The 25596-nt window shown below is 38.6% G+C and overlaps 1 protein-coding gene across 3 annotated transcripts in view; it reads left to right on the forward strand.

The window, feature by feature from the left end:
• The window catches only part of CDKAL1 (CDKAL1 threonylcarbamoyladenosine tRNA methylthiotransferase), a gene marked incomplete at its 5' end in the record, with an annotated part of 671369 nt that overhangs the window by 614909 nt on the left and 30864 nt on the right, over nucleotides 1–25596 (forward strand). For all 3 annotated transcript variants that reach the window (XM_081086812.1, XM_081086813.1, XM_081086811.1), the window contains 2 exons: nucleotides 22114–22197; nucleotides 24985–25149. In XM_081086812.1, coding sequence (XP_080942938.1) covers nucleotides 22114–22197; nucleotides 24985–25149 — 249 coding nt within the window. The remainder of the gene's footprint in view (nucleotides 1–22113; nucleotides 22198–24984; nucleotides 25150–25596) is intronic.

Raw genomic sequence — 25596 nt, forward strand, 5'->3', positions numbered from 1 at the left:
AAAACATTTCTAAATTGTTTCCTGCCATCCCTCTCTGGTTTTTTAAATATACAGAATGTATTTATTTGTTTTCCTGACTGAGAGATAACTAAAGTAAACAAGTTTTAAGATAAATGATAGTAAATATAATAGAAAAATATCATTCACAGTAGAAACAAAGCAAATATATACCTACAAATAAATTTAACAAGAAATGTTTAAGATCTTAATGAAACTGATTATTTTTTGAAGAATATAAAAGATATATTGAAATTACAAACCATAACACATTCTCAGATAGGACACTTAATATAATGATAATGTCAATTCTCCCTATATTATTCTGTGGTCAATATCATCTTAATCAAAAGCCCAACAGGGCTTTTGATAAATTTTACTGCCAAACAGTAAACACTTCAATATAATGAATGTCATAATAAACAAAGTTCAAAGATAACCAGCATACCAGGAAAAAATATTTGCAATAATTGTAATTCAGTAATTGTAACTAAAGAGAAAAATGGCAAAGGTACTCAATAAACATGAAAGGTGTTCCATCTCACTGGCAATTAGAAAAATTAAAATTACAACAAAAATATTTATTCATCTTGTCTGTTGGCAAAGTTTTTTTTCCACTGATAATATACAGTGTTGATGAGTGTAGGAAAGAAAACCCTCATGTGCTAAGTGGGAACATATAAATTGATAAAGCCGTTTTGGAGGGCAATTTAGTTGTATATATGAAAATCATAAATAAATATCCTTCCTTCGACCTAAGTAATTCTATTTAGACACATGCTTACCCATGTGTCCAAAGAGATTGTTATTGTTAATAGCCAAAAATTGGAAACAAGCCAAATGTCTATTAATGGGAAAGAAGTAAATTTTGACATATTCATTATATAGCCTCCAGTATGCTAACCTAAAAAAATAATAAAGTAGGGCTTTATGTGGCAACTTTCCCCTGAGAGCCATCGGGAACTATTGTGGTGTTTTAAGTGGAGACATGACATGACCAGACTTGAGTTTTTAAAATCTTTCTCTAGATGGATTATGGGAAATGGACCAGAGAGACATAAAATAGAGGCAAGAATTCCATTACAATTGGCTGTTAATCCAGTCGAGCATTGATGGTGGCCCTGAAACTGTTGTTACACAACCAAAAATTACTCTTATGTGGCAAATATTTTTGCATTGTATTTTAAAGGACATTTGTTGGGCAGCTCCTTGATACAAAGCACTTTTCTAGGCAAGGGTGATAAGATGGATTTCCTGACTGTAAAATCTATTTACTAATCTTTACTAAAAGTATAAATTTACTAAAATGATAAATCTATTTGTTTTATTAAGTTGTCCTTACAAATGAGGCCTTTCACCTCCCATTTTTGAAGCAATGGAGCTCATCTACTAGTAGGTACCCATGCCAGTTTTTTTGCTTGACTTTCAGAAAGCTCAGAGGCAAATTCAGTGTTCAACTGCAGTGACCATATAGCTTAGGTTTAGGGCATACAGTAGTCCTCCCTTATCCATGGGAAATGGTTCCAAGACTCCCAGTGAACGCCTGAAATTGCGAATAGCACTGAATCATATATACATTATGTTTTTTCCTATACATACATACTTATGACAAAATTTAATTTATAAATTAGACACAGTAAAAAATTAACAATAACTGAGTATAAAATAGAACAATTATAACAATGTACTATAATAACATTTATGTGAATGTGGTCTCACTCTCTCATAACTAAGACTGCCCCTAAGTAACTAAGGGTCAGGGAGAGTTTACTTTGTGGAGACATTGGCAAAGGGATCATTCACCTTCCAGTGGGGATGAAGTGGAAAGGCTCAGGATCTCACCATGCTACTCAGAATGGTGCTTGCTTTAAAACTTATTGTTTGTTTCTGAAAACTTTCATTTAATAGTTTCAGGCCATGGTTGACCACAGATAACTAAAACCACAGAAAGCAAAACCACAAATGAAGGATGGGGCACTACTGTAATTAGCCTCTACATTTTCCTCCATAGACTTAATCTATTTTATTTTTTCATTCTCAAAAGCTGCATGGTTATGTATATCTTTTATTGGGCACTGGTTATCCATTTTAAAAACTTGACAGGTTTAGAATTACTAATAAATACAGGAACATTAAAGTTATCATTTTAGCCACATAGTCTCTTTGGTCTCTTGGTGACTTTTTTTTTATGGACTTTACTGGGATGAGACTGGTTTCAGGTGCACAATTCCACAACACTTCACCTGTACACTGTACGTGTGTTCACCACCCCAAGTCAAGTCTCCTTCCATCATCATCTATACCCCCTATACCCTCTTCCACCCGCACCCCACACCCCACCATCACCACACTGTTGCCTATGTCCTTGAATTTTTTCTATTTTATTTTCTTTTTTGCTCAACCCCCTCCACCCCCTGGACAGCTGTCTGTCTGATCTCTATCTGTGAGTCTGCCTCTATTTTACTTGTCAGTTCATTTTGTTCATTAGATTCCACACATGAGTGAAATCATATTGTACTTGTCTTTCTCTGACTGGCTTATTTCACTTAGCGTAACGCTCTCCAGGTCCATCCATGCTGTAAGATCCTTTGGTGACTTTAAAGGTATCATTTGACTTTTCTCTTAAAGTTGTGAAGATTTTGTATTGGTTTAGCAAAGCTCTTTTAATGAAAAAGAGACCACTTTAACTCCATAGCAGGTTGCATGGTAGTTAACAACTTGTTTAGATTAATTAAGCACTTGTAACATCACTTTAAAACTGTAACTTGACTTTAAGGTTGAAGAGGTATGTGGCATAGTAGTTGGAAGCTCAGATTCTGGGGCCAGACTGCGGCGTTTGAAATCGGACTGTGCCTGTCACCTCCCAGCTGTGGGACCGTGGCCAAGGGGTTGGCACCGCTGGCCTCAGACTCCTATGAAGAAGTCCCTGCTTGCATGCGGTTGTTTTGAGCATTGAGCGAGCAATATTTGCAGAGCACTTGCTATAGATATTTAAGTAAAAAAAGAAAAAAGAAATGAATAGCGTGCATCTTTAGACGGAATGGATGTGTATTTCACTTCAGACTCTGTGATAAGAGGAGCATTAAAAGTGTAAAGCTTTGATTTGGGTTTTTCATGCATGTAAAATACTTCTAAAAGAGAGGACCATTTTTCTGTACATTAATCGATTTAAAATTGAAGTTTGTTTATTGTGTCTGTGGTAATGAAGTTGGTGTTTCTGTTGCAAGGCCAGAGAGTGAAACAGAGCAGCGAAAGGCTGGCATTTAACACGATGTGCAGATATGGCAAACATGCTAAATACACAACTCATGTCCCCAGTGGTGGAATTTTTAATAGGCTTGGGCTGTTTTGTTTTGGTAAGTTATAGTCTAAAGAAAGGAGTAAAAATATTGCTTTGAATTCATATGTGTAGGTAGCTGCCTGTACCTGAAGGATGGCGCGTGCACTAGAATGTGAAGTCTTAGGCACAGACAGCTGAGGCGAAGGGTCTTCTGCCCCTAAGTCTGAAAAAGTCTTCCCGGGGTGGGGTTCATTCCTGGAAAGCAAGGCTCAGTCCCCTGACTATTAGAGAATTATGATTTAAAATCCACAACTCTTCATTTAAGTCATTTACATAAGCACGGTTCTCCTTAAATTAGAATCATACTGAAATATGCCTTTTTAGATATTTTGGTATTCTCAGTTAATTTAGGTAGACTTGAATAAAATGAAGATCTATAAAATACTGCATTTGTTTTTAAAGTTAGGTCTCTTCCCTTCTACTTTAATATACTGGCTTATTTCCATTTTTATGATACTTTTATATATCATGATAATTATTTTTTGATAAATTGAACATCACCCATACACACATACACAAACACTTCATTTTGTAGAGAATATATCTGTTACCAAGTATATAAAAGAACTGGTTCTAGTTTGTAATGATTATGAATTTTTCATAGATTTGATTTAACAGCCTAATTCTGTTTGAAAACTTCAATTTATATTTTTCTCCCTCTTTCTATTAACAATTAAGATGAATACATGAGGACAGCAGGTGTTTTGAACAAAACCAGGGCACTTGATTTACAAAATGAAGGGCTTGATTTAAAGAGTATCATATGCTCATCAACCTGTCTAGGTAGTACTTAAGGTTTTCAACTGATTTTTTTTTTTTAGCAAGAAGATACATTGTCTCAAAAATGACTGTCGGATCTTCTCCATCATTTTTTCTATAAGGAAATTGAAGAATCATCATTTACAGATATATTTGATGATTTTCCAAAAAGATAATGAAAATAAATACATAGAGTAATAGTTTATTTTTATTTTTTAATCTTCATCCAGGTGAGGGAAGGAAGGTGAGAGGGAGAGAGAGAGGAGGGAAGAAAGAGAGAGAGAGATGAGAGAACATTGATCTGCTGCCTCCTATAGGTTCCCTGACTTGGGCATGTGCCTGACCTGGAATGGAACCCTTGACCTTTTGGTGTATGGGTCGATGCTCCAACCAACTGAGCCACCTGGCCAGGGGCTAGGATAATAGTTTATTTTTTATATTTAAAAAGTATCAAAGCCTAGCAACCTAACCAGAAATGGTGAATTAACCAATGTGAGAAGTAAAATTTTTAAATGTATTCTATAGTACTTTAGTTGATATTTTATATATGTTTCTTTAATTCTAAGGTAATGAGATATATGCTTTTCCTGTTTCATAGATGGAAAAAGTGAGTAGTTTGTATAAATAAAAGTCAGAATCTCACTTGCACTCAACCTGTTTTATTAGCCTTCAGTATTTTGCTCTGTCAACTAAATAAGAAAATGGGACTTAAAGGATAGTATAGGCTAGTGTAGCAAGCATAGGGCAGTAGAGAGGATGAGAAATGGAGATTCAAGTGACAGACATATAGCAGCACCCAAGGCCAGGGTGGTGTGCTGGGAAAGAGTAAGATGAGAGAAAAGGAAATAGTCATGAAACTACATTTCTTATCATCATTCTAAACAATATGACAGGGTATATACATTTAAGGATCTTTTATAAGATAAAATTCTTACACAAAGCCAGTGCCTATTGTTTCTTTGTAAATCCTTCACCCTTTATGTTGTAGCTCCACTAAAAGTGGAGCAAACCTGAATGTGCTGCTACTATGAAGTGAGGCGTGAGGACGAATAGGGCCATAATGGAAACATCACTTGCAATAGGCTTTCCAGTTGCCCTGACTCAACAATTCATTATCATGAGTTTGCTTGTTAATAGTCGGATGATTCCTTCCTTTCCCAGTGTATCAGTGTGGGGCCTTATTTAACCTCAAGAATAATGCTCAACAAAGATGCTTAGTTGGGGGCAAGTATTCCTCAGGGACATTTCCCTTGTGTTTTCTAGGAAATGCTGGGGTTGAGGGATGTATTTTAATATGCTTAGCATTAAATTCATTTCATGCTTTTTTTTTTTACCAACTGTCTTTCTGGCAAGCTCAAGAATTTGGAAATAATCATTTATTCATAATAATATATCTTTGTATTTATTTAAAAACAAACAAAATTTTGTGACTGAATATTTAAGCTATTAACTATCAACTTCAAAAAACAACAAGTTGCTGTTGTTGTTGTTGTTGTTAATGCTCACTCGAGTATATTTTTTCCACTGACTTTTTTAGAGAGAGTGGAAGGGAGGGAGGGAGAGGGAGAGAGAGAGAAACATGGATGAGACAGAGATGCATCAATTGGTTGCCTCCCACACATGCCCCAGCTGAAGCCAGAGATCAAACCTACAACCCAGGTGCATATCGTAGACTGGGAATTGAACCCTAGACCCTTTGGTATGCAGGCCAACAATCTAACCACTCAGCAAAACCAGCCAGGTTCATAAAACAGCATTTTTAATTTGCTGCACAAGTCTGTCTATGTATACTTCAAGTAACAGATGTCTGTCACTCTGAACTTTAGAATTTATTTTAAATGAAATCACTCAACCTCATTGTTATAAACTATGTAACTTTAGCTAAGAGTACTCAGTGGGTTTTAGTTTTCTTATCTATGTCAGTACCTACCCCATACAGTATTTGGTGAAGAATAAGTAAACCATTTTATCACAGAAATAAAAGTAGTGGTAGGGATGCCTGTGCTCATAGCCACTGTGGTTAATAGAAATAAATAGTAGAATCAAATTTTCCCCATCTGTTGCTTGAATTTTTTGCTTGGCCTTTCTTATGAATCCTTCCCACCACTACCATTATTTGAAACAGTAAATTTGCAGCCTTTAAGTTTTATAACACTTGCTAGTCCTTGTGATACCAAAGAATATATCAACTGGAATACACCAATAGCTTGGTCAAGCTAGGTCTTTACAGCTCCAAAAGTTGTTAGAAGCAAGCAGAATTTAGCTGTCTGGTCCCAGTTGCAATTATCTAATCTTGCACTGATTTCTAGAAACCCTCAACCATCCTGAAATAACTGTTAAGGAAACTATATTTTCATTTTGGATTTAAAACTTCTTCCCAAGTAATTTTTGCCTGGTTGTGAACGGTCCATGGGGTTCTCAACTTTGCTTTATGAATTTTTATTCAGCTTGTGTGTTCCCATAAAGGGAACAAGTGCATCTTTTAAAGAACCTCCCATGGTTTTGTCTTCTGTGATTTGGTAAACAAGCATGTACCACACACCTGCCTTTCTTTTCCCCCAAATCTCTTAGTTTCTGTGAAAGTCCAGTGCATCTTCATATTATGAAGTCAGTTTAGAAATCAGCTCACACAAAAAATAAGTTGATTTTTTAAGACAGTTTTCTTAATCTGCAGTTTGACATTAGCAGTTCTATATTTGATATGTTGTAATCTAACACAAAGCAGAGAACTCGAGGTGGCTATTTTGGGAAAAGATTTTAATTCTTTTCCTTCTTTCTCTATTGACTAGTGAATGATGATAATGAAAATTCCTCTTCTATTTCCCATATTTTCCTGCTTAACTGTGTTGTGTGGTTATTATACTGCTCCTTTTTTTCTCTTAGGAGCTTGTTTTGTGCTTTGTACCAGACACAAAATAAGTAGCAAAGAGGTAGCGCAGCCCTGCATGCTGCAGAAAACACGGCTAGGAGCTGGGCTCCTGGGAGCCATGTCAAACTCACAAAGTAGCCGGGAGCAAGTTACCTAAATTCTCTGTGTTCTTCATCTATAAGTTGAGAATAACAAAAGTATCTGTGGAGATGAAAAACAAGCGACTATTATCAACATCCCTCACCAGAGTGGTACATTTGTTACCGTTAATGAACCTACGTTGATACTCGGTGGGGGAGGCTGGGCATGCGCAGGGGCAAGAGGAATATGGGAAATCTCTGCACCCTCCTCTCATGTTTGTTGTGAACTTAAAACTGCTCTAAAACATCGTCTTTGGTAAAAACAAATAAACGAATTACTATGTGAAATAAGATTATTACAGCTACTGTTTGTTATGAAGGTGGTAACAAAAAAAAAATGCATTTCCTCTAGGTCCCTTAGAAGAAATTACAAAATTAAATCCTTTGAAAATATCCTCACTGATGATTTTATTCCAATTTGGCAATTTGTCAAAAAATATCAATGCATGATCATATAAGTACAGAAATATAACTATATACTTGTAAAAAGGCTGGTTGTTTCATTCATTTATTCAACAAATCTCTATTGAAAAATCTACTGTGAGTCAGGCATGGTGTTCAGCACTAGGGATATAGCTACAAATAAAAGAAATAAAATCTCTAGTCTCATAGAATTTAGAATATTGTGAGCTTTCATCTAGAATGTTTCCCTTAAAATATTTTGTGGGTATAATATTTTAGGGTAAAATATTTCCCTTAAAAATATTTAGGGTATGATGTTTTGCCCTGCTGTAGTGCCAGGCCATGGACTGTTCTTAAATTCACACTGTCCTATGTACTGTTGGTGACAGAGAATCATTGTTTATTGTGATTCTGATATGCTAATGAAGCGGTACTGATTTACAAATAACTGTTTAATCTGTAATTAAAATCTGGAAGCTCTCTTAAAAATGCAGTTAAAATGCATATTCACTGGCCTGCAGTATTGAATATGCAATTGCAAAACATTAAGGAAAAGCATATCCTATTTATCACTCTCAATGAACCTTTCACCCTGGTCCCACTGGCTCCTGTCATCCATCCCGTCTGTATGCTTCCAAAAGCAGTGACTGTTCTTGCGTCTGTGTGTGCCTAAGTATAAAATCAAAATCTGTAGGGTTTGATTTTTTTTTTTAATCACATATAAGCAACTTTAAACACACATACACACACACATATTATCATATCCTCATTAAGATGATGGGCCCCTCACCACATCCTAATGCTTGCTCAGGAATCTGAAATTCATGTATGCAAAAGGAATTTTTCTTATCTTTCTGAAAGAAGAATGATAAATATTTATACACCCTTAACTCTTTCAGGCAGGCGCAGGATCATATTTTAGGAATGACAAGAAGCTGCTCAGGCTTTTTTTTCCAGCATGATTCATCTTTCCAATAGCTACTGAAAAAAATGAATTGTAGGTTTATCAATATTGGCCATTTTCCTTCTTTCTCCCCATTAAGTATGCTTTGTCTTACTTCTCTGAAACCCTTTTGAGTCATGGCTTTGAAAAGGGAATACAAGAGTTATCTCTGCTTTTCAGGCAAGTTTCCTCCAGGGACAGCGCGGCCCCGCAGGACCGCTGAGCATGCTCCCCACGCCGGGCCACATTCCTCCCACAGCCTCCACTTCGTTAGCTGGTTAGCAGCGGCCTGGTCTCTACTCATATCCATCCAGTGTTGCTTTCTAACCGTTCTGAAGCAGTAATTAGATAGAGCCCCAAGACAGTTTTCTACTTGAAATTAAAATTTTCCCCTGACTACTTGAATCAAGATATCCAGTAGGAATGTGCTTCAGCTCACAGCGCTAGCTTCTGAGTAAACGGAAGATGCGTGAAATTTTGAAGTTTACCCCTGACAGTAGGAGTGCTCTCAGCTGTCTTTACCAACAGTAGTCAAGCTTTCCCAGCACCTCCTCCGACTCTGGAATGCTAGGCTATAATCTGAAGACAACTCCAGATTCAAGCCTGGCAGTTATTTTAATTATTCCTTTCAGACAGGTAAACTGAATCCCTGAAATGTTGCTCTATTCATTCTTTCATTCATCCTTGCCCTCGGCAGCCATCATTAATCCCAGACCGTGTCAGCTCCAGAATGAAAGGCAGGACCCGTGGTGATGAGACAGTGACAGGCCTGGCCTGTCCTTGGGACACCACAGCCGCTGGCAGCAGGCCCTCCCTTCCCCACGGGGCCAGTGTGCGCTGCCACTGTGGCCAGCACACTCTGCTGGCCCTGCCTCCGGATGGAACACTTAATGTAGAAACACAGGACGTGTGAGTCTCAAGTGGCCTTATACGTTATTGATTTCAAATGAGGAAACTGGGGCCCCAAAGTGAAATGATTTGCTCGGAGTCAAAGAGCTAGTTAGTGGCAGAGATGAACTGAAGGCATCTTGACCCCCTAATTAATGCTCTTCAAGCTCTTCTCCTATGGGCTGAGGTTCTGTCTTAAAGGGAAGGAGCCTGCACCAATGGACCCAGGAGCCCCTATGTAAGATAGAAGGCCAGACTGAAAGGCCTGTCACTGACTGGGCATTAAAATCAAAATTAGCGTGTTTTAAAATATAATGCAGTATAGAGTTTCTATTAATGTGTTACATCTGGATACTACTGTTGGTAAAACTTTAGGGTGGAAATAGGCAAGAATTTTTTTAAAATTACAGTGTGATTTATCTGTTAAACAGGAGAAATTCAGTAGGAGAGAGGATGAAAAGGAAATCCACTCTACTTGTAGGATGGAAGGCAGAAACCGGCTGGCTTTTAAATTCTGAGTAGGTCGCCACATAGAGAAAGGCGTTTCGGATTTGGGTGATGTCCCAAGTTTTATTTTAACTGTATAATGCCACATGCAGAGTATGTATAGCATTACAATGTCTCACACTAGGCCTCCAGTCTATAATGTTAAAGACTCGAATATTCTCAAGGTCTCTGTGTTCCTGCAGTGCTGTAACTTTACAGCAGTTTGGAAAATCCAGGCTTCCTAAGCAGGTTCAGTAGGTTTCCCCAGCTACTCAAGTGAGTTGGCTCGTTTCTGCATTTAGTCTCAGTAACCATTGCAGAGGTTCCCATCCACATCTGTAATAAACAAACTTTCCTAGAGCAGCTTGCAGACCTGGCAGTCTTCAGGTTTAAGGAGGCTATGTGATACTGTGTTTGGCAGAAGAGGGTTTTAAAGAATATCAAAGCAGCCCTCATAACTAGATTCCTTTTGACCAAAGAATATCGTGCAGAATTGGAAATTGTTTGGATTAAATAAATTCATCCGTTTCTCTCCCCTTCCCTCTCAGTCCATCCTTTCCCCAAAGTGGATTGATATGGAAAAGTGCAGAGGATTGCTGGAAGCTTTCATCTTCCTTAGTAATCACCCTAAGAATGTTCTTTTATTCTTGGTTAAAATTTATATGAAAACTGCCCACATGTTTACCTGCAACCTCAATTTTCTTTTGTTGAGCTCCATGTTTTCTCAATTGTCTAGCATCAGGAGGAAATAGGGAGAGAGGATAAGACTGAATCAAACTTACTCCCATTACCAATAAATTGCATCATATGTGTATGTATGTGTGTGTCTCTGTGTGTGTGTGCATGCGTTTGTGCCTGCATGTGCTCACAGCTAATTACTGGGTGCAATAAAATTTCATAGAATTTTAATTTAGCTTCATTAACTCTGAGACAAGTAATATTAAAAGGGAAAAACAATAGATAAAAAGAAGCAAATAGATCAATTTTCTTTAAATAAAGACATTTTAGGGGGAACTCGTATTCCTTTATGTAGGTCATCATTGCCATTTCTCAATATTATATACCTATAAACTGCATAGCAGGACTCGTGTGTGCTTGAAGAAGCTACATTTTCTCTGCAGGAGAGGAAATCGGGATCAGGCTTTGAGATGCAGGTGCACAGGAACACAAGTGGGCTCTTCAGCCTGCAGCCTGAATGCCAGGCCAATAAAGCAGAAGCTCTCAAGCTGAGCTCTCAGGGTCTCCCAGAGCTGAGCCAAGAAGTGTGGGGGTGGGGAGAGGGAGCGGAGAGAATAATTGTTATTCAGTCTTCTTAATGAGATGTATTGCCCACTGCCCAAAGACTGTGGCAGTGTCTTTTGTTATGCTAATTAGACGCCCTTAGAGCTGGGCTGTCTTTGATTTCAGCTTAATCCTTTCTTCTTCCTCAGCCTCAATCCCGACTGGCAAATGGTTGAAAGATGGTGTGTACTGCATGTGTTATTTATTGCTCGCATCTATGCTGAGTTCTTTGGTAACAGGGTTGATAATGAAAGATTTATCTTACCAATGGCGGTACGTGTTTTGGACATCCTTTTGGGGCTTTTGAAAAAAATGAATTTGAGAATGATCGATTTCTGCGTGTTTAGTCCAAATACCATTGCTTTTTATATGGTTGCTTTTGTAGCTATACAAAATGGGAAATGACAGATTGGAAAATTTAGATATCCTCTCATTGGGTGCCTGGATTTTCCTAAAAATAACAAGCATTTTATCATGGCTTAGCTTTTGGGGAGGCTGTGGTCAACCAGAAAGATGGAAGCAATAATTTAAAGGTCAAAAAGAAAAATTTAGCAATTCAAAATTCCTGCCTTTATAATTTATAGACATTTATGCATTCTTTCCTAAAATTAAAGTGTTTCATTTACATGATTATTGCAATTAAGAGTAGATGGTGATAAGTTAAAAGTATTTTTAAATGATAAATATGATTCCTTCTAAATAGTGAAATGGAAAGTTTCTGTTAAATCCTTAAAAACTAGATAGTAATGTTTTAGAGCAGCCTGTCCAATAGAAATGTAGTGTGAACCACAGCTTTTATTTATTTTTTTTAAGTTTTCTGGTAACTACATTAAAAAGGTGAAAAGAAAGAAGTGATGTTAATTTTAATAATATATTGTATTTAACCCAATATATCAAAAATATTTCAACATGTAATCAAAATAAAATTAATCAATAGTTCTCATTCTTTTATTCATGTTAACTTTTTGAAATCTGGTGTGTGTTTCACACTGGAGCGTATTTTGCAGCTCATCTCCATTGGGATTTGCCAGTTTTAAATGCTCAACAGCCACGTGTTGCTAATGGCCACTGCACTAGATGGTGCAGACTTAGAGTCAATCAGTAATGCATTTGTTCAAAAACAAATGTCAGGATAAAATCCATGAGTTGTGTGACTTTGACCACATCACTTAATCTCTAACAGGCCTTGGTCTCCTCATCTGTAAAATGAAGCTTTCCAACTTAATGACATATTAATTCCTCCACCCTTGCCAGCTCTGAATTCGTGGTTTCAAAAAATTCACATTTAGAGGCTGGGTGAGCTGCAACTGATCCATCCTCTTCTATCATTTAATGTTTGAAAAGGAGCCTTCTTTCCCCACAAAGAAAACTGGAGTGTCCTCACCACACCCACACCTTCTTTCTTCCGAATGTCTGAATCTTTCTTTGGGTTCTTGTCTTCTACTGTTTTGATGAAGTGTTTGGTGTGTAGGAGACTGCAGGTACCTGGCTCTCAGCAATCATCTCCCAGTGCTATTGGAATGAGAGCTTAGAGCAAAGGTTGAGGAGAATTGGCAAGTAATTCCTTATGTTACTAGATTACATGAACACTAAATCTCTAAAAGTCAGTTGTCTGTCTCTTTGTAATCTAGCTCATTTATTTTGTCATCAGTGAAACAGAAATTCTAAAAAATTTCCAGGAAGGCAGTGTGTCAGTCATTCTGAGCTGTATGTGGTCACCTTTGTGCCTTGTTGAGAAGCTCATGAAAGGAGATTGGCACTGGCTTCTGAGGAATGACTGATGGAGACCAATGAGAAAAAGACCAGGAAGGTGGGAGTGATGGAGACAGTTGTTCAATCTCAAAATTGAGCTTTTAGTAAAAAAGGGTTCCACACGTAGTCCCACATTGGCCCCACTTAGCCATTCCATTATTAGGCTCTCATAGATGATACTACTGACCATAGTACTTTGGATAGTTATAAGGTTGAGCACTTGCCTATACTGCCTAGAGCAGCCGTGGGCAAACTACGGCCCGCAGGCCGGATCCGGCCCGTTTGAAATGAGTAAAACTAAAATAAAAAAAAAGACCGTACCCTTTTATATAATGATGTTTACTTTGAATTTATATTAGTTCACACAAACACTCCATCCATGCTTTTGTTCCGGCCCTCCAGTCCAGTTTAAGAACCCATTGTGGCCCTCGAGTCAAAGAATTTGCCCACCCCTGGCCTAGAGTGTCTCTAGTGTGGGAAAAATAGCTCTAACATACTTGCACCAGGCCTGTGATAAGGAAGGGCAACTTGCTTGGGTTTGTTAAGAGAGGGTAGACCGCATGTAATGTGTTCTTACCAGGATTTTTAAAAATTCCACCAAAGCCATGTAGGTAACCCTTAGAATGTTCTGGAATACCAAAAATGTCCAAGCAGGTGGCTCAGAGTTGGCTGTTTTTTGAACTGGACGTTCAGTCAGCACTCAGCTGTAGGTCTCTGATGCTGAAAAGGGATCAGGTTGGCCTTTGTCATGTAACTTGCTGTTAAGAATTACTGCAGCCAAACCAACAAAGCACTGTTCCTGTGCTTTACCGTCAGCTCTCAGCCAGCAGATGGAATAGTTTTATCATTAAGGATGGGATTTTGCCTCCAACTGGGAAGAGACTCCCTTGGGTTGTCTTTCTCTGACTGGGTTGAGCACATGGCTAGAAAAAATATTAGCCGGTGTTTGAAGAAAACAGCACACCTGGCTGTTGTCAGAAGAAATGTCACAGTCTGACTCGATCCAACTGAACCACCTTGGGTCTGGTCTTTATACCTCGTGTCATTGCTTTGGGTGGAAGGACTTTAAAAAGCCAAATCATTTTTCAGTTGTCCTTCATGTTTACGTTATTTCTGAAATATGAGGAAGGAATAATAGGGCCACTAAGATGCTCCTGGCAATTAATAAATACATATACGTTAAATACTTAAAGGAACATTCTTTCCATTTGGAATGTATTTAATTGTATTAATAAGTAAAGCTGAAGAAGGTGGTTTAACACAGAAGATACTGTTTAAAATCTATTTAAAAATCTAATGGAATGTATTTTCTGACATAGTTTAGAAGTCAAATGCAAGGCCAGCCACTTTGACAATAAACTGTCCAACATCTCTTAAAAATCCTTAACTAGAGCAGTAAACTAACGGCAAGCATTTTGAGTACGATGGCTTACGAGTCTCATTACTTGTTTTCTGTGCTATCATCATTTTTGACACACATTCCTGTGTCATGGCCCTGTTTCATTATTGAATAGCATTGTGGAGAAAAGATATTAAATTTTAATGGTATTGCTATTATTACTGTTGACTGTTTTTAGCATAAGTGTGCTGGTTCTTTAATTCTAGCTTTGCAGGGCCAGAAAACAGAAGTGTACATAAACAGTCAGGAAAATGACTGTATACCCTGGAGACCCTGTATCACGTGCTCTGCCTGCTGTGAATGATGGATCAAAATGGAAAGGTTATCATTTTCATTAGCCAGGAAAGAACAAGACCATACTTTTTTCCGAGTGTAATTACGGTGGTTCACTGCCAACATTACACTGCGGTAATTAGTCCAAAGGTGTATGTGAGGGCAGGCTCTTGCACAGACACTAGAAATATTATTTCAGAGTTTAAGGTCACAGCCTTGTGTTTAACATGTTCCATGCAGCTTTGGGGGGGAAATAAAAATAAAAAACTAATTTGACTGGAACTAAAGAAGGACATTTGTCATTTCCCAAAGTCATGTATTCAGAAACCAGTCAGGTAGAAAAATTGTTTTTTATTACCTGCAGTAAAAAAAAGAGCACAGATAGCTGCAGAAGTAGCATGTCAGACTATCTTGTATTGTAGGATAAACAGAGATAGAGTTCAAGTTTATTAGGAACTTGATGTACATAATTATGGAGCTTTTTGATATGTGTGTTTTAATCTCCATTTTTTTCCCTTAGGCAATTGGACAGAAAAATTAATTGCTAGAAACTTTTCATGGGAAGCAAATAATTTCTTTACCTTCTTGAGTTTTGAAGAAATAAATATTTCTCTTACACCAGTTCTCAATTAGACATCTGTCCTTTGTGAATGTTTTTCAGATACTCTGGGCAGTTATATTGAAATATTGAACTCTAACCTCATCTAACCATTCAGAGTAGAAATTGAATTGAAATTATTCTCCAAAACCACATCTCAGCTTTTCTGTTTAAAGGAAAACAAAAGTGTAAAGGGGGGAAAAGTAGAAAAAAGTAAACTTGAAGTAAAGTTTATATTTAAAGTCATATGTAACTTTAAAATAAACTTTTTGTTTCTTCCTGTCCAAGGAGTATTTATACCAGTAACATTTCTTACTGGGTTAGAAGTGAAGGCCCAGATACTGTAATGTTTTTGTTTAATTTTGGTATTGTTTGCTTGTCTTGAAGCAATTCTTTTTAGTTTCTCTCTTGAAATCCTTATATAGCCATGCTGAATACTATTTGTTTTAGGACAAATGGAGAAGTAGAGTGTACTTGAATGAGCATTCATTCAGGGACCAAATTCTGTTGGAAACCACTGCTTTTTAACACTAATGTGTTTTGTGTGTGTTATCTGCCATATGGTTAGTGATGTTTCTCACAACTTCAGACACTCGGGAAAATTTAAGCAGAGATGTGGCACAAATAACACAGCTTAGCTGATTATGTAATAGCACTGAAAAATCTACCCAAAAATTGAATTTAAAAAAAAAAACGTTGCTTTTTATTTGTCACAGATGTTTCTCTACTCAAAGAAAAGTCATGTGCTGCAGAATTAGATCCATGATGTTGCATGTTCTCTACAGCTAGCAGTTAAATAGGAGGCTCAAGTAGAGGGAATCGTCCCAGACTTCCTTTTCTTCTCTCAGCCTCTGTGCGAATCTCCACATTTGGTGGGACCTCAGTTTCCCCTCTGTGAAATCAGACAGTGCAAAGCCCCTTCAGGCTTTTACCTTCTTTGTCAAGTTAGGGAAATAGTGTCTTTATTTTCTGCCTTTGTGATTAAAGAAATGCTTAAGAGCTTTCCTCATATTTTTTCAGCAAGTCGTAGGAAGTTGTACCACCTCCTTCTTTCATAGCCAGGCCCCAGTTCCCAGGAACTCCAAGTCACCAGTAATGCGGGACCAGGGATGGCGGGGTCCTGCACCTTCCCTCACTTCAGTGACCCATTCTGTGAAATGGACGGGTTTCTTACAAGACTATTTTTATAATTCGTTTTCTTAAAATGTCTTTTAAAAGTCAGTTTTAGATGGACTAATTGAAGTTCTGCACATCCTAGGAAACATTACTTTCTCCACAGACTTTTTTTTTTAAATATATTTTATTGATTTTTTTACAGCGGGGAAGGGAGAGGGATAGAGAGTTAGAAACATCGATGAGAGAGGAACATCGATCAGCTGCCTCCTGCACACTCCCCACTGGGGATGTGCCCGCAACCAAGGTACATGCCCTTGGCCGGAATCGAACCTGGGACCCTTGAGTCCGCAGGCCGACGCTCTATCCGCTGAGCCAAACCAGTCAGGGCTCCACTGACATTTGATGAGTGTAGGCGAGTATGCCTAGCTTGTGAAAGCAGGCACGAGGACAGACAGCCACTTTTCACAAGTCCTGACTGATGTCCTGAAGGTCAAACTTTGCCAGTGGAAACTGAGTGTACCATAGAAATACTATAGCAGGAGGGTTGTATTCCCACCCCAAACTCTTTAATGTTGTAGAAATTAAATAGGCATTTTAAGCTGTCAACTATAAATTATATATCTCTAAAGCAAATCAAAAGGAAAATGGTGCCCTGGCCGAGTAGCTCAGTTGGTTAGAGCATTGTTCTGAAACGCCAATGTTGAGGGTTCGATCCCCACTCAGGGCACATACAGGAGGCAACCAATAAATCCATAAATAAGTGGAGTAACAAAATCAATGTCTCTCTCTCTCTCTCTTTCCCCCTCTCTCTCTCAAATCAATCAATAAACAATTTTTAAAAAGAAAAAGGGATATCTTTCTTAGGATTATACAAAAAAGTGGGAGCTTCATTGGAAAGATTTTGACAGGCTTCTTTAGGTTCAGGTTCCTTGATGGGTATTAAGGATTATGTTGTTACTTTAAGGGCAGCAAGAAATTAGCTGCAATTTACCGAGGGCTTTAAGCATACATTTACTGTCAGAAAAAGGAGCCTGGATTTAAAGTGTTTCCTTATCTGAAACCTTGCGAGCATACCAGCCCCCAACCTACAGATCTGCCATGAACGATGACTTACAGTTTTGGAACTGAGTGGTCCTTTAAATATTATAACACACTTCCTGTTAAACCTTACTCTCCTCTCTCCACCAGCATGTTACTTCTACCAAACTCACTTTTTCAATGAGGAATGTGAAGGCCCAAAATGTAGTCAAATCGTTTTTATCTTAAAAACAATCTACCCAAACCCTGAGTCTTCCCACTCTTCTGTCCAATTCAAATATGTGGAATAGGATGTTTTGAGTAACACTTCTTCTCCCCCAGTTTCCGCTAGAACTATGCATTTCTGCTTCTGACCATTCCTTCTCACGCCTCATCACTGTCCCCTTTCTTCCTTTCTTTGGGGGAGTGGGGGTGGAGGTATTGTACTGTGTGTTTAGCACCCCAAGTCAAGTCTCCTTCCAGCACCATTTATCCTCTCTATACTCTTTTCAACCTCCCTTACCCCGCTTTCCCTCTGGTACTCAGCATACTGTTGTCTTTGTCTGTGAGTTGTTTTTTCATTGCTTAATCCCTTCACCTTTTTCACCCAGCCCAGAACCCTCCTCCCGATGAGGACATATCTCACTGTCATTTTAATTTGCATTTCTCTGATGATTGGTGACATTGAGCTCTTTTCATATGTCTCTTGGCCATCTGTATGTCCTCTTTGAAGAAGTGTCTACTTAGCTCTTTGGCTCATATTTTAATTGGGTTGTTTGGTTTTTTGGTATTGAGTTTTATAAGTTCTTTGGATATTAACCCTTTATCAGATTTACCATTGGCAAATATGTTCTCCCATTCATTGGCTTGTCTTTTAATTTTGTTCATGGTTTCCTTTGCTGCGCAAAAATTTTTTAGTTTGATGTAGTCCCATTTGTTTACATTTTCTTTTGTTTCTCTTGCCCAAGATGATATATCAGAAAAATAATGCTACCAGTAATGTCTGATATTTTGCTGCCTATGTTTTTTTTCTTCTAGGATTTTTATGGTCTAACATTTAAGTCTTTAATCCATTTTAAGTGTATTCATGTGTATACTGTAAGAAGGTCGTCTAGTTTCACTTTTTTGCATGTATCTGTCAGATTTTCTCAACACCATTTATTGAATAGACTATCTTTACCCCATTGTATGTTTTTGCCTCCTTTGTCAAATATTAATTGACCATAAAGTTGTGGGTTTATTTCAAGCATCCCTATTGTATTCCATTGATCTATATGTCTGTTTTTATTCCAGTACCATGCTGTTTTGATTACAGTGGTTGTATAGTATAGTTTGATATCAGATAGCATGATTCCTCCAACTTTATTCTTCTTTCTCAAGATTGCCATGGCTAGTTAGCTTTTTTGTGGTTCTATATAAATTTTTTTGATATTATTCTAGTTCTGTGAAATATGCCATTGATGTCTTGATAGGAATTACATTGAATTTGTAGATTGCTTTGGGTAGTTTGCACATTTTAATGATGTGAATTCTTCCACTTATTTGTATCTTCTTTAATTTCTTTCTTCAGTGCCTTATCATTTTGCAAGTACAAGCCTTTTACCTCCTTGCCTAAATTTATTCCTAGGTATTGGTTTTAAGCAGTTGTGAATGGAATTGTTTTCTTAGTTTTCCTTTCTGATAGTTCATTATTAGTGTAAAAAAATGCAACTGATTTCTGGATATTAATTTTGTATGCTGCTACTTTACTGAATTCATTTATAAGTTCTAGTATTTTTTTGGGCGGTGGGGGGTGGGTGGAATCTTTAGGATTCTCTATATACAGTATCATGTCATCTGCAAATTTGACAGTTTTACTTCTTCTTTTCCAATTTGGATGCCTTGTATTTCCTCTTCTTGTCTGATTGCTGTGGCTAGTACTTCCAGTACTGTCTTGTTCCTAATCTTAAGGGAAATGCTTGTAGTTTTTGCTTATTGAGTATGATACAGCCATGGGTTTGTCATATATAACCTTCATTACATTGAGGTATGTTCCTTCTTCCCCTTTCTTCCTAGCCTTGACTATTCCGGTTACCTTAAAGCCACTTTCTAGACCATTTTTTAGGTTTATAATTTCACTTTCATCTTAATCATCTCTGCTGAAGAGCCGTATTTTGCTGTTAGTCACAAAGTTCATAAAAACATTATTTTCAACCTTATACATTTGTAGGAGTTGGTTCATTTTAAAAATTACACAGCATTCTTTTTGTTATCTTGTTCTGAAAAGGGTTTGTTTTAAGCCAGTGGTGTAACCTTGCATTTCTGCCAGTGGATCCAGTTGTTAGAGAAGGTTCTATCAATGGTAGTGAGGTAGCCATAGAAGCTACTTCCCAGGGAAATATCAGAAGGTCATGTGAGACACAGCTCATCTCCATCATTATCTGTAAACAGACTGGTCTGATCACTTCTAGGGGATTATCTCAGTCATTAGCATAATACATGGATGGGTGCTTGTTGTCCTGTTGTCTTAGCATATATGTGGCCTTTTTTTCTTCAGATACCCTGCCTTTTTCCTTTTAGACTGGGATTTCTTGCTAGATAACAGAGGCATTGGTAGGCAAAGCCGGATGACCATCCGCACTCTTGTTAAATGCAGTTCTTTAACCACACGAGGTTAAAGGAGAAAACAGTTGGAAAGTATAGGGGGAGGTGGCTCATTAAAAAAAAAATAAAAAAAAAATGTAAGGTTTATTATACATGTTCTTAGCCCATAAGGTTCCTGACTGTCACTAAGGCAAAGTTACATCTTCCAGAGTTCCCTTCCTTAACATCATTGTTGTTTTAAGGTTATTTGAAATAGCTGATTATCTTAAAGGTTGTATTTTATATTCATTTCATTGAAACTTTATCCTTACAAAAATATTGAGGAGAACGTGCATTAGTTTTTGTTGGTATTTTAGGGGGTAGGGATAGATTGTAGCAGCTTTTGATCAAGGCCTTAGCTTTCTTATGCTCATTTTTGCTCAGTATTCTCGGAGGAATTTTAAGAGCCTCACCAGTGAGATGAAATATCCATGGCTGAGAGGACAAAAAGGGTGACTGGAGAGTTGCTTGCCACTATAAATGACTGCACATAGCAGTTTTCCTGAGTCCCTTTGGCAAATAATAGTTAAATACTCACCTACAAATAGTTCTCTGATGGTTGATCGAAAGCCCTGCCCTCTACTGTATAAACATAGCAAGTCTTCTAACTCTGTGTATACGCATATTATCATCATTATGTCCAGATCAAATAGGACAGCCCCAAAACGATGACTGCATTCACTCTAACAAGAGGAAAGAACCAGCATACAGTTTCCGTGTCTCTACTATCCCATATTATTGTTAGACTAATTCCTGAAAACTTACTGTAACATGGAGTGTAATTGCAGATTTCCTTAAGGACCATCGAGAGACACTTATCCTAAGTTATAAGCAACTCACACTGTGAAATGTATGCAAACATTCTAAGTTTTTTTTACAGAAAAATATACTTCAGTGAAACCCAGTATTCATCAGGTTTTTGTTTTTTTTTAATAAAGCTCAAAGTAGAAGTTGCAGGAACTTACTTTTGTCGCCATCTGATTTTTAAAAGAAATTAGTGTTGCCGGAACTATTACTAGTTTTCAGAAAGTGAACTAAGTCTTTGATAAGTGTCACGCTAGAAACCTTACAATCTTTGACTTAGGGGGCTACCTTTTGAATGAGATAGTAAAAAAATAGTAAATTACGGTGCATTTAGGTATTGGCATTGTACATAGAAGAGGGTGTGTTTTTAAATTGTATTGGTGGTCTATTTAGTGCAGCTGTGTTTATGTTTCCTAAATGGGAATTGCCTGAATGTGTTGGCAAGTCCCTACCTATGAAACTGGGGATTGCTTTTTTAAATCTTCATGCCAGCGTGCTTTAATATGGAGGGTCATATTTACCAAGTAACAAAGGCAAATGTAATTCCGGGCACAGTCATTCAATACAGTCATCCAATATTTGCTACATCAGACATTTGACAACCTTGTAAAAATCAGTAATTGATACTTTAAATGTTACATTTCACAGTGGAATAACCTTAGAAATGGTAGAATATTTTAGCAGTCACATTTCTTTATCCCATATTTTGTCTGATGTAACTTCTTGGTTATTGCAAATGCATGCTTAGATAATAAATATAGATACATATAGGTTGATCCTGTAGAGAATTAACAGTCCCCTATTTTTGCTGTATGTCTCTTAAAAAATATGAATATGGGGTCATGGCTGCAACATAGAGATGGTTGCCTGCGACAGAGAAAATGTATATGACAAATAAATAGCTATGTGAATTAATTAGTAATTTCAGAATAGTATGTGAAATGTTTAGATGCAAGCTCTTAATGACTAGTTTTTGGAAGCATTTTCTTTAGTGTTACATTCCCCATAACTCAAATTAATGTTTATTACTACTCTTTCATATTGCCAAAATATTTTCATGAATTTGGATTAGAAGCAGCTTGTTCTGGCTTGTTTTGCAGCCTTGTTTCAAGAAACAAAGTGATATTTAGAAGATTTTTGTAAGTCTTAGAAGCCTTAATTATCTTATGCTGAAGGAGGAAATAAAATCAAGTTTTGTTTCCTAGTTAAGAATATAAGATTTCATATTGGGCTCATTTTTATTACCAAATAGTTAATAAAGTCTTTCAGGAAATTTGAATGGGTGATTCTTTTATTAGCTGTTAAGTAACTAGTAATTTAGAACCTATTTCAAATTCAAGAGGATGCTACTTACTGGGCTGGCATTTGTTTTGAATTCTTAGGTGTTTGCCCATATCATTCCTTTTTTTCTCCCCTTCTCTTCCCAGATTGGTGAAAGACAACAAGTGTTAGTAACAGAAGAATCCTTCGATTCCAAGTTTTATGTTGCGCACAATCGATTCTATGAGCAGGTAAGAGAGATTTCTGTGTCCTTAAATTTTCTCCAAAATGAAAAAGAGTTCTGAACGTAAGTCTGCTTAAGCAAAAGGAACTTAAAAAGGGGGAGGGTTGTGGAATCTTGTGCAGCAAGGCATTTTATAGCATCCAGCCAGCCGACTGGCATGGGCCTTATCTTCGTGGCTTAGTCTGCAGAACATTCTTTATAAAGAAATACATGTGTTTCAGTCCTCACTAGTCTTTGAGGGGGCCAGCCTTAGGCTTTTGGGAGTTTGGAACAGGCAGCTGTCGCTGCCAGCATCCCCACAGCCTGGCAGAGTCCTGTCCAGAGGCAGGAAGGATGTCTGCACGGGCGACATCAGCAGGGAAGGGCAGGGATTTCCTCTCACTGTCAAGGCACTCATGCAGGTTTCTTGGTTGGTTGGTTTTTTAGTTCTGTTTAGTTTTAGAATTTGTTTTTATAACTCCCACCTTGATAAGAATGCTGGGAGCAAAGGAACAAGAGTCTGTTCCTTGGATTCAACTCTGATGGTGTGAGGAGAGCAGTGTAAGGGTCAAAACGACTTTACTTTGAGAATTTTCTCCAAACCCAACCCCAAGGGCTCTTTCCCAGCCCACCTAAGGGAGCCTCCCTTGCCTCCCCAGTAGCCAGATTCAGCATTTGGGACTCCACTTGTCCAGGAGGTAAAGCCATTGGAAAGTGACTGGAGGAAACAGCATGCCTCCTCGAGGGGCATCCGGATATGGGGATGGGATATGCCCTCTCAGGAGGGAGACTTGCATGGGGACAGGGATTTCATGGGTCATCCTGGATTGTATTAACTTTCAAGATCAAAGAGAAGTGGATTTTTTTTTTCTATGGGTCATGGCCAGAATTAGAGCTTGGTAAGGCTCTTAAGACCACTGTGGGCAAGTCATGCAGGGGACAGTCAAAGGCAGCCCCCTGTGTCTGTGAGCAGGGAGGCAGTAGCTAAGAGGCCTCAGGCACTGATGTGCCACCAGGAGCCATCTCAGGCGGGCCTGGGTCCTCAGGAAAGGTGGGGAGCTTTTCCAGACCCAGACTAAACAAGCCCCGTCCGGTACCTGTGGAGGAAGGATTTCCACCACTCGTGTTTGAGCTGAGTCTCTCCCCACTTTCCATCTCATTAATTGTCTCCAGAGGGCGGCTTTCCTACCCAGGCCTGCTCTCTGCTCAGCCTGGGGAGGAGCTTGATTGTGTTTTCATTGCCTCTTCCCTCTCCTTTCTCTTGCCATCTGGGTTTCTGCCTCAGCGGGGAACTTTTTCCCCCTTCATTTTAAAGGCAATGGCATGCCTCATTAGCTGTTTCCTCCAATTTAAAGCAGCCGGGCTTTTTCCAATTATTAAAACCGGAGGGGGAAAAACACTGAGCCCTTCATTCAGATCAAGGCAGCAGATCAAGGGGAGTTATTTTCCCCCAGAATCACACCAGATCTCCCCAGGATAGTTTACTCTGGAGATTTTCTCGTCTTATAAAAGTTGATTTAAAAGGGCTTTCATATTCTGATACTAAAGCCCTCTTAGTCCGTCTGCTTACCCTGAGTAACTCGCCACCCAGGTGACCTTGCTACATTTTGATGAAGCGGTGGACTCAGTGGTCATGAAAATCAGACTCAGAAGGACCGAGATCCACCGCGGCCTCTGAGAAACCGGCTGTGCAGCCTCTGCCTCCTCTGACCTTTTTGTCTCTACAACGAAGTTCCAGAGATTTCACAGGAATTATTTTCCTACTGAGATGAGTTCCAGAAGGAAAGATTGCATCAAGATATCAAAGTCTTGCTGGGTTAGAATTAGTCTCTTTATTCTGGATCCCAAGTTTAAAAGATTGGCCAGTAGCTAGTCCTAAAATAGAGAGAGACATAATGCATACAGACTACCTCTAAGTCCCAAAGCAGGGGAGAGATTTGCTCAAGGTAAACAAGTGCTTTTACCCGAAATCTAGTGGAAAGAGACCATAGGACAGTTTCCTGTGAACCAGCCAGAGTACCCTTCCAAAGTAGCTGGTTCTATGTGGAGTTAGAGCTCGCAAATACATGCGTTTTATCACAGAGCAATAGAACTGAATGGCAACCAGTTAAAGGAGCCATTTACCTCCATGTTACCCATGTTTGGAATATTGAAAAGGTTGCTTTTAAGTGTTCTTTCTCGTCCCCCAAAACACACGCTCGTGCACGCACGCACACATATACATGCACACAAACATGCAGGCCTTTATTTGAAGTGTCTACTCAAACCAGAACTTTGATAGCTAACTTGGAAGGTATTAAAAGTAGGAGGCTTTCATCAGTGTTGTCTTGGTTTCCTCATTGCATGGGACAGCCAAGAGCAGAATATCAAAGGCCTGTCCAAAAGTGACTGGCTGCCTGCTGGGATTTCCCAGGTCTGCCTCCCACATGCCTGAGGACAGCAGGCGTCCTGCAATGCAGGAGGCTGTCTGCAGCAGCTCCTCCCAGAGTGCCAGCCCTTCCCCCCAGGTCCCCACCCAGGTCCTGGAGCAGCTGGAAGATAGAGCCCACTTGGGGTGGATCTCAGAATAGAAAAGGACAGTAGTTGACAGCTGAGGAATTCTGAATAAAGTGGTACTTTACTTAATAGTCAGACACCAATAATGGCTCATTCATTGCGACAAGTCCGGCAGACTGGCGTACAGTGTTTTCCTGGGGAAACTGAGTATGGGCCATACAGGAACTCCGTGCTCCCTTTGCAGCAATTCTGTACATTTAAAACTGTTCTAAAATTAAAAGTTTATTTTAAAATTGAGCCTTCTGAACATTTTTTTAAGGTTTTAGTGCCAAAGTACCCCACGTTCATGGGGAAAATGGTCGAAGTGGACATTTATGAATCCGGAAAGCATTTTATGAAAGGGCAGCCAGTAGCAGACGCCAAAGTCTACACACCATCCATCAGCAAACCATTAGCCAAAGGAGAAGTCTCAGGCTTGACCGTGGTGAGTAAAAGGTGCTCCCCTCCCCCTGCCAGTAAGAAGCAGCTGGGGAGGCGCAGGGTGCAGACTGTGGCTCCGTGGCTCCGTAATTCACAGCCCCCTCTCTGTGCCTGCAGGAGGCTGCAGTCCTTTCCCGCAGATTGAAATCTGAAATGGAAAGATGCAGTTCTGCTGATGCCTTTAGCTTTTTTTTTTTTTTCTTCTTCTCTGCCTGTTAAGGGAATAAGCTGTTTCTGCTTCTGGTCTAGATGCAGAAGGCAAATGCCATTATTTTCAAGTGAAAGATGTAACACCAAAGATGGTCAGGTCCGGTGTGTGTCTGTGTCAGTAAATCCTGAGTGGAACCGGCTGAGGGACGGCATAGTTTCTTGCTTTATGAAGCTCTTTATAATATAGTAAAACCTTTAGTTAAACAGGCACTAAACCATGTCAGTATATGTGCTTATAGTG

Source organism: Myotis nattereri (assembly GCF_964212035.1).
Source record: "Myotis nattereri genome assembly, chromosome: 3".
Lineage (NCBI taxonomy): Eukaryota > Metazoa > Chordata > Mammalia > Chiroptera > Vespertilionidae > Myotis > Myotis nattereri.